This window comes from Oryctolagus cuniculus, chromosome 6 (assembly GCF_051225735.1).
Source record: "Oryctolagus cuniculus isolate XC-2025 breed Fujian yellow rabbit chromosome 6, ASM5122573v1, whole genome shotgun sequence".
Lineage (NCBI taxonomy): Eukaryota > Metazoa > Chordata > Mammalia > Lagomorpha > Leporidae > Oryctolagus > Oryctolagus cuniculus.
Genome location: NC_142872.1, coordinates 125986588 through 126004916, shown reverse-complemented (window position 1 = coordinate 126004916; position 18329 = coordinate 125986588). Strand labels below are relative to the sequence as shown.

General features: G+C 40.6%; 1 protein-coding gene and 1 non-coding gene across 9 annotated transcripts in view; both read left to right on the top strand.

The window, feature by feature from the left end:
- The window catches only part of RGS22 (regulator of G protein signaling 22), a 145673-nt gene that overhangs the window by 108489 nt on the left and 18855 nt on the right, over positions 1-18329 (top strand). For all 8 annotated transcript variants that reach the window (XM_089336388.1, XM_089336386.1, XM_089336385.1 and 5 more), the window contains 4 exons: positions 4350-4508; positions 9171-9239; positions 11381-11542; positions 17525-17704. In XM_089336388.1, coding sequence (XP_089192514.1) covers positions 4350-4508; positions 9171-9239; positions 11381-11542; positions 17525-17704 — 570 coding nt within the window. The remainder of the gene's footprint in view (positions 1-4349; positions 4509-9170; positions 9240-11380; positions 11543-17524; positions 17705-18329) is intronic.
- On the top strand, positions 14248-14408 carry LOC127490885 (U1 spliceosomal RNA). The gene has a single exon (XR_007919274.2). It is a non-coding gene; the product is annotated as a U1 spliceosomal RNA (small nuclear RNA).

Genomic DNA, 18329 nt, shown 5'->3' with positions numbered 1-18329 from the left:
ACAAATTGGGAAAGAGGAAGTTAAACTATCTCTATTAGCAGATGAGATGATTCTATATGTATGGGATCCAAAAGACTCCACTAAGAAGCTATTGGAACCATAAAAGAGTCTGATAAAGTGGCAGGATATAAAATTAACACACAAAAATCAACGGCCTTTGTATACAAAGACAATGCCAAAGTTGATAAAGAACTTCTAAGATCAATCCCATTCACAATAGCTACAAAAAAAAAATGCCTTGGAATAAGTTTAACCAAGGATGTCAAAAATCTCTATGATGAAAATTACAAAACATTAAAGAAAGAAATAGAAGAAGACAAAAAAAATGGAAAAACCTTTCATGTTCATGGATTGGAAGAATTACTATCATCAAAATGTCCACACTACCAAAAGCAATTTACAGATTCAATGTAATTCCAATCAGAATACCAAAAAAATGAGGCTGAAATTCATATGGAAACACAAGAGACCCCAAATAGCTAAAGCAATCTTTATATAACAAAAACAAAGCTGGAGGCATCACAATACCAGATTTCAAGATATATTACAGGGCAGTTATAATCAAAACAGCCTGGTACTGGCATAAAAACAGATGGATAGACCAATGGAACAGAACAGAAACTCCAGAAATCAATCCATGCATCAACATCCAACTTATCTTTGACAGAGGAGCTAAAATTGACATACTACAGTGCAGTTATAATCAAAACAGTTTGGTACTGGCACAAAAACAGATGGATAGACCGATGGAACAGAATAGAAACTCCAGAAATCAACCATGCATCTACAACCTAAATCAATCCCTGGAGCAAGGACAGTCTCTTCAACAAATGATGCTGGGGAAACTGGATCGCTGCATGCAGAAGTATGAAGCAGGACCCCTACATTACACCTTACACAAAAATCCATTCAATATGGATCAAAGACCTAAATCTATGATCTGATGCCATCAAATTATTAGAGAACATTGGGGAAAGTCTGCAAGACATTGGCATAGGCAAATGTTTTGAAAGAGTTCTTAGAAAAGACCTCAGAAGCACAGTCAATCAAAGCCAAAATTGACACATGGGATTACATCAAATTGAGAAGCTCTACACTGCAAAAGAAACATTCAGCAAAGTCAAGAGGCAACTGATAGCATGGGAGAAAATAGTTGCAAACTATGTACCTGATAAAGGATTAATATCCAGAATCTATAAAGAGCTCAAGAAACTCAACAACAACAAAACAAGCAATCCAGTCAAGAAATGAGCAAAGGACTTAAACAGGCATTTTTTTCAAGACAGGAAATTCAGATGGCCAACAGACACAAGAAAAAATGCTCAGGATCACTAGCCATCAGGGAAATGCAAACTGAAACCACAATGGGGTTTCACCCTACCTCAGAATGGCTTTCATACAGAAATCAACAAGCAACAAATGCTAGTGAGGTACCCTAATCCACTGTTGGTAGGAATGTAAACTGACACAGCCACTGTGGAAGACTATATGGAGATACCTCAGAAATCTGAATATAGACATAACCATATTCAGACCTACCCTCTGAATATAGACCCAGCCATCCCACTTCTGGGAATTTGCCCAAAGGAAATGAAATTGGTGTATGAAAGAGTTATCTGTATCCCCGACACACATTGGAAGAAAAAATGCTCAATTCACAATAGCTGAGATACAGAATCAATCAAGATGTCTGTTTACTGAAGATTGGATAAAGAAGTTATGGTGTATGTGCACCGTGGAATACCACACAGTTGTTAAAAATAAAGAAGAATGATATCCTGTTATTTGCAGCAAAATGGAGGCAACTGGAAACCACTATACTTAGTGAAATAAGCCAGTCACCAAAAGACAAATAACATATGTTCTCCCTGATCTGTGGCAACTAATAGAGTACCAAGAAGGTAATCTGTCAAAGTGATATTGATATTGACACTTTGAGATGCGATGATTTTGAAAAGCTCTTGTCTTGACTATTGAGGAACAGATTTTTTTTTTATTTTTCCATACTATTTGATGAACTCATTACTTATTGTAGGGTTAATTGTATGGGTATAAAGTTAATTGAAAATAGATCTTTATATAAAATAAAGACAGGGCTATGAGAAAGAAGAGGAAGAAGTGTGAGAGTGTGGGCAGGAGGAAGTGTAGGGTGAGAAGAATTACTGTGTTTCTAAATTGGTATATATGAAATGCATTGAAATTTATATACCTTAAATAAGAGGTTTCTTAAAAAAAAAAAAAAGCTAGGTCCTTTGGGAGCGAATGTGGGGAAATAAGGGAAAGTCTTTAGGAATAAGAGAGAAGAAATTCTAGAATTAAGCAACTTTGACAAAACTGCCTTGCTTTTAGGTCCCTAAGATATAAACCTGGGACATGTTAACAAAAGTGGTTGTGTAACTCAATAAGCACAAGTATGAAATAAACACATGGAAGGCATTTGGTTTCTGTCTGGCTTCTATTGCATTGTGTGAGGTTTCATAGTATCTGATGCTACTGTGTGAATCTTCCATAGTAGATACAACGTGCTGAGAACTTGAAAGTCACCCATTGCTGTCAGAACTGAGTGTTGTGGTTACTACAAAGGACTTTGTCCAACCACCCTGCTTAATCATTGTCTTTACTTTTTTATGTACTTAGTTTTCACTTAAGGATACCCACACCATATTTATTTATTTATTTTAAAGATGTATTTATTTGTTTGAAAGGTAGAGATACAGAGACAAAGAGTCAGAACCAGAGAGAGAAGTCTTCTGTCCTCTGGTTCACTCCCCAAGGCTGAGCCAGGCCAAAGCTAGGAGCCAGGAGCTTCATCCTGGTCTCCCACGTGGATGCAGGGGCCCAAGCATTTGGTCCATCCTCCACTGCTTTCCCAGGCACATTAGCAGAGAGCTGGGGCAATGGAACAGCCAGGACTTGAACCAGTGCCCAAATGGCATGCTGGTGTCACAGGCTGAAGCTTTACCCTCTACACCACAGCACCGGCCCCCACATTTATTTCTATACTGATTGTGCTAGTCTTATTTCTGTTTGCTGTCTGAGTAGCAGGGTAATTTTTTTAAACAAAAGCAATATTTGCTATTACTTGGTTAATATGATCAAAATAGAGTTATGGGCTGGCGCCACGGCTCACTAGGCTAATCCTCTGCCTAGCGGCACTGGCACCCCGGGTTCTAGTCCCAGTCGGGGCGCCGGATTCTGTCCCGGTTGCCCCTCTTCCAGGCCAGCGCTCTGCTGTGGCCAGGGAGTGCAGTGGAGGATGGCCCAAGTGCTTGGGCCCTGCACCCCATGGGAGACCAGGAGAAGCACCTGGCTCCTGCCATCGGATCAGCGCGGTGCGCCGGCCGCGGCAGCCATTGGAGGGTGAACCAACGGCAAAGGAAGACCTTTCTCTCTGTCTCTCTCTCTCACTGTCCACTCTGCCTGTCCAAAAAAAAAAAAAAAAAAAAAAAAATAGAGTTACGAAGAGGAGTTCTCTTGTATTTTTACACAAAGCTATTTTTAGTAATATTTTATAAATATTATCGGTCAAAAGAGGACTAAGAAGAAGGTGGTTGTTCAGTGAGTAATCCAGAAATTTTGAATGATATGCAACACAATAGGTAGAAAATAGAATAATTTCTAGCATAATAATTTTGCAGAAGGAAGATTTGGCCCATAAAGAAATGGTGTTTTTTAAGTGGTGCTACCTGTGCAAATTAGTGACTATTTTCTGTAAAATATGACTTTTCTGTACTTCCTACTGCTTCTGTTCTCTTATAAGTTTTTGGAACAGCCCTCTATTGCTACCACTACTGTCATCTGCCATCTCCAACCCAGTGTTGTTGGTAACATAATACCTGAATCAAGGTTGTCTCTTAATTAATTAGTAGTAAATGCCTCATCTACAAAATCAAGTACTTCCTCAAACAGGTCAATTTGACTAAAATCACAGACTCTTAGGCTGTTTGCAAACTTAGAAAGAAAACTTAGAAATCGAAGACTAGTGCCTTCATGTTTCAGTTGAAGAAACTGAATCAATGGAAGAAAAAAATGCTGTTGCTTATGGTCATGCAGGATAAACATCCCTCTTTTGTGTTCTTTTTGATATATCCTATGCCAGCAAAATCATACATATACAGCAACCACCATATAAGCTGCAGTTCTCTGTTCGATGTTAGGGGAGTTGTCTGTCATTAACACATATGATATAAATAACACATATGATATAAATGTCATTAACACATATGATGAAAATTGTGGCACCTGTCGTGTACAGCAAATTATTTGGAGTAAGTGAATTAATGACAGTTAGTGCTTCTTCAACAAAGCACAAGTTTGTAGTTTCTGTTTCATTTTTATTTATTTATTAGATAATGCATTTAACTGGAGGTTGGGGGAAGATTCTCCATGACCAGCTTGATGCATCTGTTCTTGTTGAAATTCAGAAGCATGTCCTAAATAGGCTAGAAAATGTGTGGTTGCCATTGTTTCTTGCAAGTGAACAGTTTGCAGCACGTCAAAAGATAAAGGTATGTAAGATACTATAATTTTTTGGAGAGCAATTTACAGTATCTATCAAAACGTCTGTTTTGAAGTGCATACCTGTTGACCCAGCCTTTGTACTTTGCTGTATGGTTACTAAAAGCGTGGAGTCAGGGGCCGGCATGGTAGAGTAGTGGGTTAAGTCACTGCCTCTGATCCCAGCATGCCATATTGGAAGGCCAGTTCAAGTCCCAACTGCTCTGTTTCCAGTCCAGCTTCCTGTTAATGTGTCTGGGAAGGCAGCAGAAGATAGCCCAAGTACTTGGGCCCTTGCCACCCATGTGGGAGACCAGGATGGAGTTGTGGCTCCTGGCTTTGGCCTGGGTGAACCCCAGCTGTTACAGCCATTTGGGGAGTGAACCAATAGATGTAAGAGATCTTTCAAACATTCTCCCTCCCTCCCTCCCTCCTTCCCTCCTTCCTTCCTTCCCTCCTTCCTTCCTTCCTTCCCTTCCCTTCCCTTCCCTTCCTTACCCCCTCCCCCCCACGCACGAGCTCTTGCTTTTGCTCTTTGTCAGTCTTCCTTTCAATAAGTAAATGAATAAATCTTTACAAAGGAAACCATGGGGACTGGCAACATGGTGCAGTGCTTTAAGCTGTTGCCTACAACACCAGCATCCTACGTCCGAGCACTGATTCGAGTCCCAGATGCTCCACTCCTGATCCAGTTCCCACTAATGCTTCTGGGAAAACAGTAGAAGATGGCCTAAGTACTTGAGTCCCTGCCTCCCATGTGGGAAACCTGGAAGCTGCTGTCTCCTGGCTTCTACCTGGGCCAGCCCTGGATGCTGTGGCCATTTGGGGAGTGAACCAGCAGATGGAAGATCCATTTCTCTCTCTCTCTCACTCTGCCTTTCCAAGAAATAAAGTTGACCTTTAAAAATTTTTTAAAGAAGAAAATCATTTAGGAAGGGAGAAAGGGAATATCATTATGTTCTTAGAACTGAATCTATAAATCACATTGAATCTGTTTAAAAAAAACTAAGTAAAAATGAAAATGAAATTTTTAAAAAAGCATGGAATTAAACTTTCCAAATTCTTTATAATTTATTTATTTATATGAAAGGCAGAGTTGACAGAGATTGAGAGAAAGAGAGAGAGAGAGAGAGAGAGAGAGAGAGAGAGAGAGAGAGATCTTCCATCTGTTTGTTCACTCCCCAGATGGCTGCAATGGTCAGAGCTGGGCTGGTCTGCAGCCAGGAGCCAGGAGCTTCCTCTGGGTCTCCCACGTGGGTGTAAGGGCCCAAGTTCTTAGGCCATCTGCAGATGCTTTCCAGGTGCATCAGCAGGGCACAGAATCAGAAGTGGAGCAGCTGAGACTCAAACTAGCGCCAGTAAGGGATGCTGGCATCACAGGTGGAGGCTTTACCTACTACACTGCAACACCAGCCCCAAACTTTCCAAATTCTAATCTCACCACTGCCACATATTAATTGTACCACTTTCCAGTTTCATAAATAGTTTCATCATTTGAAAAATGAGACTAATAATAGTCATTGCTATTTGTTGTGAAAATGGCATGAAATTAATGTTTGTTTAGTTTCTTAGCATGGGGCTTGCACACAGCAAAAGCTCAAATGTTATCTATTAAAGTGGTTATCTTTTAAAAAAGATTTATTTATTTATTTGAGAGAGAATTACAGACAGAGAGAGGGAGAGACAGAAAGAGGTCTTCCATCTGCTGGTTTGCTCCTGAAATGGCCAGAATGGCTGGAGCTGAGCTGATCCAAAGCCAGGAGCCAGCAGCTTCTTCCTGGTCTCCCATGTGGGTGCAGGGGCCCAAGCACGTTCTCAAGCCATAAGCAGAGAGCTGGATCACAAGAGGAGCAACTGGGACACGAACTGGTACCCATTTAGGATGCTGGCACTACAGGTGGAAGCTTAACCTATTACACCACAGCAGCAGCCCCCAAAATGGTGTTATCTTTAATATCATTAAGTATTAACATAAATGGCTAATAATACACAAGGACTTTCACTGCATATAATATGGGAGAATAACTAAGTGATAATTCCATACTATAGAAAACCATGCAGATTTCCATATAAAATTGGATTAAAATATAAAAATGAAATTTCCACATGTACTGATACAAAAGATTTTATTTATTGAATGAAGCAAGCAGGATGCAGAACAATATACGGAAGATAATCCCACCATTTTTAGTTCTATTCTTTATAGTTGCATATCTATCTGTCTATCTACCTCTTTATCCATTCATCCATCCTTCTCTCTGCTCATCTGTCTTTTGTGTGTGTTTAAGGAAAGAGGTATAATAGAATCTGCCTCCTGGGAATGGATTTGAGGAGTGAAAAGGATTTACTTTGTAAAATGGGTTTGTGATTTTCTTTTGTTTTAATTTTATATGAACCAAGTATTAGTTTTAATAATTTAAAATGTCACTTGCATGGCTGAGAACAGGCAAACTTGATCTTTATAAAAAAATAACATAAGGGTCAGAAAACACGTCATTTTGGACTTCAGTATACCAAGACATATTCCATTAATACTGCTCGAGAAGAGCATGAAAAACTTCCCCCTATATTATATTCAGTTTGTCAGACATTTTGAGGCCAACTTGTCTTGTAATATCCTTAGTCTTTTGAGCTGAGCAGCATATGTTAGTAAAACACAGTCCAGTGCAGAAGACAACATTTATAGGATGGAGAAGAGCCAACTTGGTTTAGGCACAAAGTTCTTGGAAATAAACTCTGGGAAAACTCAAATTTCCCCATTCCCTTTCTTCAGCATAACTCCAGTTCTCTGTCCTCAGCCAAGTAAAAGGACAATTGGCTCACTATTATTATTCACCACATTTCTTATTATGTTTGCCACAGTGATTTTTATTGTAACTTACAGTCATTTCCTTAGCATTCTTTGGGTGGCCAGCAAAATCAACTGCTTCTGGCAACCTTAAGCCAAAGACAAAATCAAAGAGTGAGCATTTATTATAAAAACCATTCTGGGGCATCTCACCCGCTTAGAGGAAGAGTTGACACCCAAGCGTTAGAAAAGATGGGTGCCAGAACAGCCCTGGAGCCCCAGTGAGAATTCTCAGACCTTTGCTCTCTGTTGCGGCTGTCAGAGACTCAGCCCCAGTGATTCTGCCCCTTGGCTCTCAGGATCAGTTCCGGGGTCTCCCTGCTACTGACATGGAGGTAGGAACACACAGCAAAGATCTGGCAGGAGCAGCTCCAAAGAAAGGGAAGCGGTTACGAGCAGGCAATAGCTCTTGAAACACAGTTATCCCTTGGTATCTGAAGGGCCTGGGTTCTAGGACCACCCCCAACAGGTAGCAGGATTTGTGGATGCTGGAAGATGTCAAATCTACATGTATGCTATTCACCTCTTCCCGAGTAGGTGCACTTTAAATCATCCCTAGACTACTTACAATAGTTAATACAATGTAAATGCCATGGAACTTTTTGTTATACTCTATTGTTTAGAGACGAATAAAAGTCTGTAAGTATTCAAAACAGACACAGTGTTTGTCCCCCGGAATATTTTTGGTCTACAGTTGGTTGGATGTGCAGGGATGGAACCTAGGGATCCTAAGGGCCAGCTTTACTGTGTTACCTTCTGTGTTGAAAGTTAACTTCTTACTCTTTTAAAATTTGTTTTGGAAGCATATGGCCAGAAAATAGCACAAAAATCTGTGAAAACCATAATTATCTGTCCAGGTTCAGTTCCCACGTGAACATAGGTGAAACTGGCTTCTGGGGCCGGCACTCTGGTGTAGCAGGTAAAGCCGCTGCCTGCCTGCATCCCATATGGGCTCCAGTTTGAGTCCCAGCTGCTCCACTTCCGATCCAGCTCTCTACCCTCCCTGGGAGGGCGGTGGAAAATGGCCCAAATCCTTGGGCCCCTGAACCCATGTGGGAGACCTGGAGGAGGCTCCTGGCTCCTGGCTTCTGATCAGCCAAGCTGTGGCCGTTGAGGCCACCTGGGGAGTGAACCAGCGGATGGAAGACCTCTCTCTGTCTCTCTCTCTCTCTGCTTCTGCCTCTCTGTAATTCTGCCTTTCAAATAAATAAATGAATCTTTTTTAAAAAGAAAGAAACTAGTTTGTGCATTTGGGACAATACAGTCAGGTGTTGTCTCAATTTTGCCGATGAAGAAGCTATTAGCGAATTTGAGTCACTCACCCACAGACCTGATTGTGGAGCTTCTATCCCTATTCTGATCTTCTTTCTCCTGAACTGCATTCTGTCTTATTCAAGCTGACCTTCCCCTCACTAAAACAGTTTTTTTATAGACTTATTTTATTTGTTTGAAAAGCAGAGAGGCAGAGACAGGGAGAGACACAGAGAGATCTCCCCTCCTCAGATTCACTCCCCAAATGCACGTAGCAGCTGAGACTGGGCCACACCAAAGCCAGGGCCTGAGAACTCAGTCCAGGTTTCCTTACGTGATAGCGAGGGCCCGACTACTTGAACCATCACCTGCAACCTCCCAAGGAGTGCATTAGCAAGAAGCTGGAGTGGGGAGCAGAGCTGCGACTCAAACCCCAGCAAGCGACCCAAGTGGTGCCTTAACCACTGTGCCAATGCCCACCCCTACCCCATTTTTAAAAGCTATTAAATGAGTAAATAATTAAAACCTTAACCATTCTGGGTAAACAGAATAAGATAATTGCTTTTGCTTTTAGATACAGATGAAAGACATAGCAGAAGAGCTTTTACTGCAGAAGCATGAAAGGAAAATCGGGGTCTGGAAGGCAAGTAATTGTTCTATTCTTCCTTTTATGAGTTTCATTTGTCGAAGTATTATTTTTCCTAACCTTTCTTTTGCCAAGAGTTTCTTTTTGCACAGCACCGTGGACACTGCTTTCTAAACCACGAGCTGACCACCAATTCTGTTCTTAATTAGCAAGTGGGACTGGGGGGAAAGTGTGACTCTACCAGAGCTCTGTTTGTGGAGAAGAATTTGACCTGCTCACACTTAAGAATGCATGATTGGCCTTTAAGTAAATAGATATTTCTTGATTCTGCTTGTGATGGTTTATTGAGATAAGCTGTTCCTTCCAGCATAAGGTAGTTTATTGTTGAGAGTGGAGTATGCCAGCAGAATGAGTGGCATGCTGCAGAACCAGCAGAATAGCTCTTCTTACATTATCCCCTTACATTTTTGCTTCAGTGAACTAATGAAACTATCATTTGGGTGATTAGTAAAGCCACAGTAACATGATCCCTTACCAGGAATTACCTATTTTTCTTCCTACCAAGCAAAACTTGTAGGAGCCTACAAGTTTGTGTCCTTACCCTTCTGCAGGATGTGAACGAATGTCAAACTGGCAAACTAAGATAAAAATTTATTTGAATGTTAGAGGAGTGTGCCTGTCTACCTGTTAGGATGCCCTTGTCTAAATTTTCCTCTTGAAAGGAAATAAACTTTTTAAATGTTTGTCTTTTGTTATTTTTTTACTGAAATACTAAGTAGACAGGTCTTATATAATGATCATTATATATTATTTTCTATTTAAATTACAGGTTTTAGTTAAATTACTAAGTTTTAGTTTCTGAAGAAGTAGATCTTAAAGCATTATTTGTTGAGTGGCTTTTAAGTAAACACTCGAAGTACATAGTTGTTTCTATTTATAGGGCTGTAATTTTAATATGTCCCATATGCTGAAAGCCTTAGCTTTTTGTGCAGAGAACATGACATGTGCCTCACTAACACAGTGGTGGACATCTCTTCATGGCATCTGGGTTAGCAGCATCCCCTTCACCTAGACTGCCTGAGGTGACCTTCATGCTTCAGTTTCCAACTCAGGCTCTATCCTTAAAGCCCTCCACATACAGGCTTTACTTCTCTGGGCTGGATTAGTTGCTCCTTCCATGTTCCTATGGCACTTTTTAAATAACACTGAATCCCTTCCATTAATGATCACATTTGATTTAAGGAATTTATTTTATGCATTGTCAGTAATGGCTATTTTTCTTGTATTTTAATTGTTACTATTATTCCTAAGCCCATATCTGTATACTAAAATCAGCTGTGGGGACCCTCAATAAAACTAAAGTATGTTCAGTAAATTCAATAAAATCCGTTTCCTACGCTTTTTCATATTACGGGGTTACAGAAGTTGAGTATGTGGTTTTAAATAGTTTAAGTAAAAAAGTGAATACTTCTATTTCAAAAGTATGAAGATATAAAATAAAATTAAAATATCTTTAAGCATTACTAAAACACCCTGGGTACTTCTCACTTGTATGTTATATAAGTAAATCCTTAAGAGAAATTTTATTGTTTTTAAATATGTTAGTAATCTTTTTAACTATTAATCATAATCATTTCTATTAAATTATTTAACATTTAAATGTCTCTCCTAAAAATAATCTTTCCAGTATAGAATTATAGTGAAGGCTAAGTAAATTTCTATTTTCACTATTGAATTAGATTTGATTTTTTCTTTAAAAACTGCTTCTACTTTTTAAAAGGCAGAAGAATTATATGTATATATTAATATATATGTAATAATAATGTAATATATGATCATAGCATGATGATTCTTTTGTTCAGTTTAAGAACAAAAATCATTTTGTGCACCAAAAAGTAGTTTTTGACCCAATTATAAACTGTAGTGACTGTTAACATTCTTACATAATGCAGATACATGTTCTTAATTGTCCAGTCATTTCTCTTACTCTCTACTTAAAAAAAAAAAAGTTGCCATAAAAAGAAGACAAAAGAAGAGAAATACAATAGGGAAAATTGCCAAATTCTGTTATATCCATCCCACAAATTTCAACAGCTAAAATTAAGGGCGATAGAAATTGGTAATTTTTAGCCTAATGAATGACTTTATTATTACTTTTTAGAACAATGCTAATTTTATGTGTTCTCTGTCTTGGACAGCCTGTGGAGAGTAAATGGATATCTTCATCTTGTGAAATAATTGCCTTTCGTAAAGCGTTATTGAATCCAGTTACTGCCAAACAGTTTCAACATTTTGTGGCTCTAAAAGGAGATTTATTGGGAAATGGGGTACTTTTTTGGCAAGAAGTACAAAAATATAAGGTACTGTATTGGAAGCTGGAGAAAAGCACCTCTTCTTGAGAAGGAAATTCGTTAACACTATTAAGCCTTAACTATAAGTTTATGAACTTAGATATAAGAAATTCCAGTATTGCCATCTTCTTCATACCAATGTGTAAACATTGAAGTGATTATTGTGCAGTGCTTAGATACATTTAATATTATAGGGGAAGAGGACGAGAGATCCCTGAAATGATAGTATTAGGTTTTAAGGTAATAACATGTATTATGATCTACTGAGAACCCTCCTGAAGAGAGTTGTATTTCTTATGTATCTTACATGTATTATACACATTTTTTTCTGAAGATACTGATATTTGGTATATACAGAGAATCAAGATCTCTTTATAGGAATTTTCTTAACCATGTTTGTAGCAATAGTAATCAAAGCTACTAGATTATAAATAAACCAGCAGATTGAGAAAGACGATTTTTCATTCTAAAGAATGGAAAAATTCTTTTAAAATGTATGTATTATGTGTTTTCATTTTATTTGAAAGGCAGAGTGACAGAGACCTTCCATCTGTTGGTTCCCTCCCAAATTTGTACAACAGAGTGAGCTGAAGCAGACTGAAGCCAGGAGCCTAGAACTCAACAATCCAGGTCTCCCGAAGGGATAATAGGGACCCAAGTACTTGAGCCATCACTTGCTGCCTCCCAGGCTGCACATTTTGCAGAAAGCTGGAATTGGAAGCAGGGTTGGGACCCACACAGTCATTTCTTGGTTTTACGATTGTTTTTCCTTCAAAGCTGCACTTGAGCTCCATTTTAATATCTTTTCCAGAGTATTGCAGGAAGGACTTAAAATACTAGGTAGCTGTATTTTTTTAGATTTATTTTTATTTATTTGGAAGTCAGAGTTACAGAGAGAGGTAGAGCCAGAGAGAGAGAGAGAGAGAGAGAGAGAGAGAAAGAGAAAGGTCTTCCATCCACTGGTTTACTCCCCAAATGACTGCAATGGCAAGAGCTGAACTGATCCAAAGCCAGGAGCCTGGAACTTCTCCCGGGTCTCCCATGTGGGTGCAGGGTCCCAAGGACTTGGGCTATCTTCTACTGCCTTCCCAGGCCATAGAGAGCTGGATCAGAAGTGGAGAAGCTGGGACTCGAACCGGCGCCCATATGGGATGCCTGCACTGCAGGCCGCAGCTTTAACCCACTGCGCCACAGCGCCGGTCCCAGGTAGCTGTATTTTCAAAATATGCTGCACAACTAAAGATTGTGCTATAGGAGTACATTTGTTCAATAAGCATTTATTAAGTAACACATGTTCCAGGCATTATGCTGGATTGTAGGAATAAAAATGTGAATATAACATGTTGCCCTCCTCCAGGGAGGGAGGGAGCTAGCAGAAGAATATTATGCAATACATTCATTCTGATTCGTGTGCTGACTAGGTGTAGTTTTTGCACAGAGTTGGAGAATCACGGGGGTGGGGTAAACAGAAGGCCAGGGAAGCTTCAGTACAAGCGGTGATGTTTGTTTGCATCAGGTCTTGAGAGTTTGCCAGATGCAGGGCATTCCACCCGGCAAAGTCTTAATGAGTCTTCTGTGCCTTCCTCTCTTTAAGGTCTTACCTTCTACGCAATACTGTCCTAATGCTTTTCTTTATTATTATTTTAAGATTTATTTATTTATTTATTTGGAAGAGTTACAGAGAGACAAGGAGAGACAGAGAGACAGTTCTTCCATCCACTTACTCACTCCCCAGATGGCCTCAATGGCAAGGGTTGGGGCAGGCTGAAGCGAGGAGCCTGGATAATCTTCTAGGTCTCCCACATGGGTGCAGGGGACCAAGGACTTGGGCCATCTTCTGTTGCTTTTCTCAGGCACATTAGCAGGGAGCTGGATAGGAAGTGGAGCAGCCGGTGCCGATATATTATGCCAGCACTGCAGACGGCCGCTTAACGTGCTACACCACTGCACCAGCCCCTGTCCCAGTGCTTTTCATCCACGAGTATTTGTTGAGCATCTCACAAGGACAAGGCTAACTCCTGGGGACATGACTGTGATCAAGGCAGTGCCAAGGGAGGAACAATGAGCAATAGACAAGGAAGTCACAAGGATATGGTTAGTGCAAAGGCGGAGGGAGCACAACTAGCAGGGGCATCTCTTGAGGCTTGAGGAAATCACAGGAAGCTTATTAGTGCCAAGTGTGCTGAAGCAGAGACCTTACTACTAAGAAAGAATTGGCAGGCGCCGCGGCTCAATAGGCTAATCCTCCACCTTGCGGCGCCGGTACACTGGGTTCTAGTCCCGGTCGGGGTGCCAGATTCTGTCCCAGTTGCCCCTCTTCCAGGCCAGCACTCTGCTGTGACCAGGGAGTGCAGTGGAGGATGGCCCAAATGCTTGGGCCCTGCACCCCATAGGAGACCAGGAGAAGCACCTGGCTCCTGCCATCGGATCAGCGCGGTGTGCTGGCCACAGCGCGCCGGCTACAGCAGCCATTGGAGGGTGAACCAACAACAAAGGAAGACCTTTCTCTCTGTCTCTCTCTCTCACTATCCATTCTGCCTGTCAAAAAAAAAAAAAAAAAAAAAAAGAATTAGCTAGGCTAATGGTACATTAGGGCAGAAGAATTTTTTTAAAAATTAATTAGGATTATATCCCTTCACTCAAAATTAAAGCTGCATCAGTTTATAATTTTTTTTTAATTTCACAGCTTATGTTCCTAATTATAGAACAGGCTCATACTTACCTGGCAGGGGAAACACCATGATCACGAAGGTGGTTTTCCCACGGCGAGGCTCATCCGTGCACTCCGGATGTGCTGACCCTTGCAATTTCCCCACGTGGGGGAAACTCGACTGCATAATTTGTGGCAGTGGGTGACTACATTTGCACTCTCCCCTAATTAAAAAAAAAAACAGGCTCACCAATAATTATATAAGATAATCTCACTAACAATGGCAAAGATGCACATTTAGTAACACATGGAACACAGGTGGTATAAATGGGCTTTTTCTGAAGTGATGCTAAATTGAATAAGAAGTGCTACCTGTTGCATAGTGTAAGATTTATCTTAAGCTTTCTTCACATATAACTATACCAAACAATACATAAAGTTTTACATGGCAGGAATGAGAATTTTTCTTTCTTTAACAGTATTCTTAAGACAGCTAATATAATACCCAGCATGCACTGGGTATTTAATAGATATTTAGTCATTTCTGGCCTAGAGTTAGAAGTTTCCAAATTTGTTTGCTTTCTAGTTATTTAGGAAACAACATCTTTAGTAGAGAGATGCCATAATTCAACCTAAGTTACCTCCTTATTTACTATTTAAAATAAAGAAAATAGGGCTGGCGCCGCAGCTCACTAGGCTAATCCTCCGCCTTGCGGCGCCGGCACACCGGGTTCTAGTCCCGGTCGGGGCGCCAGATTCTGTCCCGGTTGCTCCTCTTCCAGGCCAGCTCTCTGCTGTGGCCCGGGAGTGCAGTGGAGGATGGCCCAGGTGCTTGGGCCCTGCACCCCATGGGAGACCAGGAGAAGCACCTGGCTCCTGCCATCGGATCAGCATGGTGCGCCGGCCGCGGCGGCCATTGGAGGGTGAACCAACGGCAAAAGAAGACCTTTCTCTCTGTCTCTCTCTCTCACTGTCCACTCTGCCTGTCAAAAAAAAAAAAAAAAAAAAAAAAAAAAAAAAAAAAAAAAAAAAAAAACTGGATCATTTTAATATATAGGAATTATTTTTATCCAAAAAGTTATTTTTGTTATTAAACCTTGTAGTACAAACCTGAAAAACAAGCAGAAAACTGGCAGTAAAGCACAGGAAGTCTCTGCTCCCCAGGGAGGATGCAGAACAACACTAATAAATTAAATCCAACCTGAACGCCATAGGTAGAAATCTGTCAAGAAGGGGAAAGGTACACAGCAAGGACATAAACTCTGGACAGCCACACTGGCTAGCACTTGACTGTTTATGTCATTATTAACTATTCCAAGACAATTCAGTCTTCCCCAACAACAACCAACAAAGTGGATCAGAGGGTCTCACAGGCATGGAAAGCCATGACACGGTGGCAAAAAACAATCTAAATGAAAGATCCTGGTGAACAAGACCTCAGCAGAAGGATCAGGCCATCAAGGAGAGAGGCGCCTTTCTCTAAAGGGAGGAAGGAACCTCCACTGTGATACGGCCTTGACTAAACAAATTCAGAGTTGGTGAACTCAAGGGGCTTCTATAGCCTGGACAGCTCATGGCAAGAGCCTCGGGTGATTGCTGACATCATAAGTAAGAGTGTCAACTGTTAAATCAACAACGGTAGTCACTGGGTTCATGCTCCCCACGTAGGATCTCTGTCCTTAATGTGTTTATGAAACTCAAAAACAGCACTACTAGTCGAACAATACCCTATACCTGGTTCGGTTGTGTGAGTGCAGCCTATTGAAATCCTTGCTTAGTATATACTAAGTTGATCTTCAGTATATGAAGGTAATTGAAAATGAAACGTGATGAAGGGCGGGATGGGAGAGGGAGTGGGAGAGGGGTGGGCCACGGGAGGGAGGGAGGTTGGGCGGGAAGCCACAACAATACAAAAGTTGCATTTTATATTCTACTTAAAACTATTGGTTGAACTCTGTAATTAATACACAATTACTCTTAGGTGTTTAATTAATGCTATAACTAGTACTCAAATAGTATTTTACACTTTGTGTTTCTGTGTGGGAGCAAAATGTGGAAATCTTTACTTAATATACGCTAAATTGATCTTCTGTATATAAAGATAATTGAAAATTAATCTTGATGGGAAGGGAAGAGGGAGTGGGAGAAGGGAGTGTTGTGGGTGGGAGGGAAGTTATGGGGGGGGGAGGAAGCTATTGTAATCCATAAGCTGTACTTTGGAAATTCATGTTCATTAAATTAAAAAAAAAAAAAGTGGATCAGAGGATGCCCCTGGCAGTCACCACTGTGTACTCATATTTAAGTACTTCATAAAGAGGAGTATGTCTTGGGGTAATTGGAACAATATAGAGATTAAAAGATGTATAATGACACACCTTTTCACCAGCATGCCTGCTTGTGTTGCTCAGCTTTTTGAGCCTAAATCAACTTGCTGTTGAACTTAACATCTGGACAAGAAACCCTCTGCATCTACCCATAGTTTGAGCTAGGTGTCTGTTCTGGTGTTCTAGGAACCTGCCCTTGGCATACCTCTGTCATAACATTTATTAACTCTCCAGAATTGGAGTAGCGTGTTTTCACTCATCTCCTCCAACCAATAGAGACTGAATCCTTAAGGGCAGGGACTGTTTCTTTTTTTTTTTTTCTTTTTTTTTTCTTTTTTCTTTTTTTTTTTACAGGCAGAGTGGACAGTGAGAGAGAGACAGAGAGAAAGGTCTTTCCTCCAATGGCCGCCGTGGCCGACGCGCTGCGGCCAGCGCACCGCGCTGATCCGATGGCAGGAGCCAGGTGCTTCTCCTGGTCTCCCATGGGGTGCAGGGCCCAAGCACTTGGGCCATCCTCCACTGCACTCCCTCGCCACAGCAGAGAGCTGGCCTGGAAGAGGGGCAACCGGGACAGAATCCAGCGCCCCGACCGGGACTGGAACCCGGTGTGCCAGCGCCGCAAGGCGGAGGATTAGCCTACTGAGCCGCAGCGCCGGCCCAGGGACTGTTTCTTAAAGGCTCTGCTTGGTGTCTGGCAGATAGCAGGCACTCAGTGTGCAGTTGTTAAATGAATCAAAGAAGATGCTAAAGCTATTCCTTTGCATAGGGCAACCAGTGGTCAGGATTAAATGACATCTGGTTACGTAAGATTCATATGTCAAAGTTTTAGACTTCTCAAATCCAAGAGAAAGAAAATCTCTGATTTTTAAGGATAGCCTTGACATGTCCTAGTCAGAGCCCTCTTGACCTGCAGTTAAAATGTGTGTATCAATTGAAATACATGTTAACACTACTCCACAAACTGTTCTCGTAATATGTAGATCATGTATTATTCTGTCGTTCCTCCTCCTTCTTCAGGACTTGTGCCATTCTCACTGTGATGAGTCCATGATCCAGGAGAAGATCACAACTATAATCAACTGCTTTATTAACTCCAGTATTCCTCCAGCTTTACAAATTGACATTCCAGTAGAGCAAGCCCAGAAGATTATTGAACATAGGAAGGAGTTGGGACTATATGTATTTAGAGAGGCACAGGTAAGAGATCATGGCATATGGCTTGGCATATTTTAAAATAGATTCACAATCTAGATATTCTTTCAAAGCTTTTGCATTATTCATATTTGGCAAGGTTCCAATAGTCCCAATACTGAAATTTATTTAATGTAAACAATCTTTGCATATGCCACCAAAATGTAAGAAACTAGTAACCCGTGTGCTATTTTGTTTATGACAATGTGCAGCAAATAAATTCTACACTTCGACTTTCCATGGTTACCATTTTTTGTTTCTAACCTATAAAACTCCAACTAATTCCTCCTTCCTTTCCCACCATTCATTTTTCTATTTTAAAATCTGCTACCACAAAAATGTATAAAATATGTGGGTTCTAAGATTTGTATATTTTCAAAGATTGGATATTCACATAGCTCATAAAATAAGTGAGAGGAGATTTAAGTACCCAACCAACAAAGTACACAAACTCATGAAAGGAAAATCATGCCTGTTAACCTGCTCAAGTTACTTCTTTCTAAGATAAATAATAGAAAACATTGACTTGGTGAACATAATTTATTTGCATTTTGAAAAGCCTTTTAGTGATGTTGTTCCTAAAAAATGATTAAGAAAAATAAATTATAATAGGGGTAATAAGGAAGGCCTT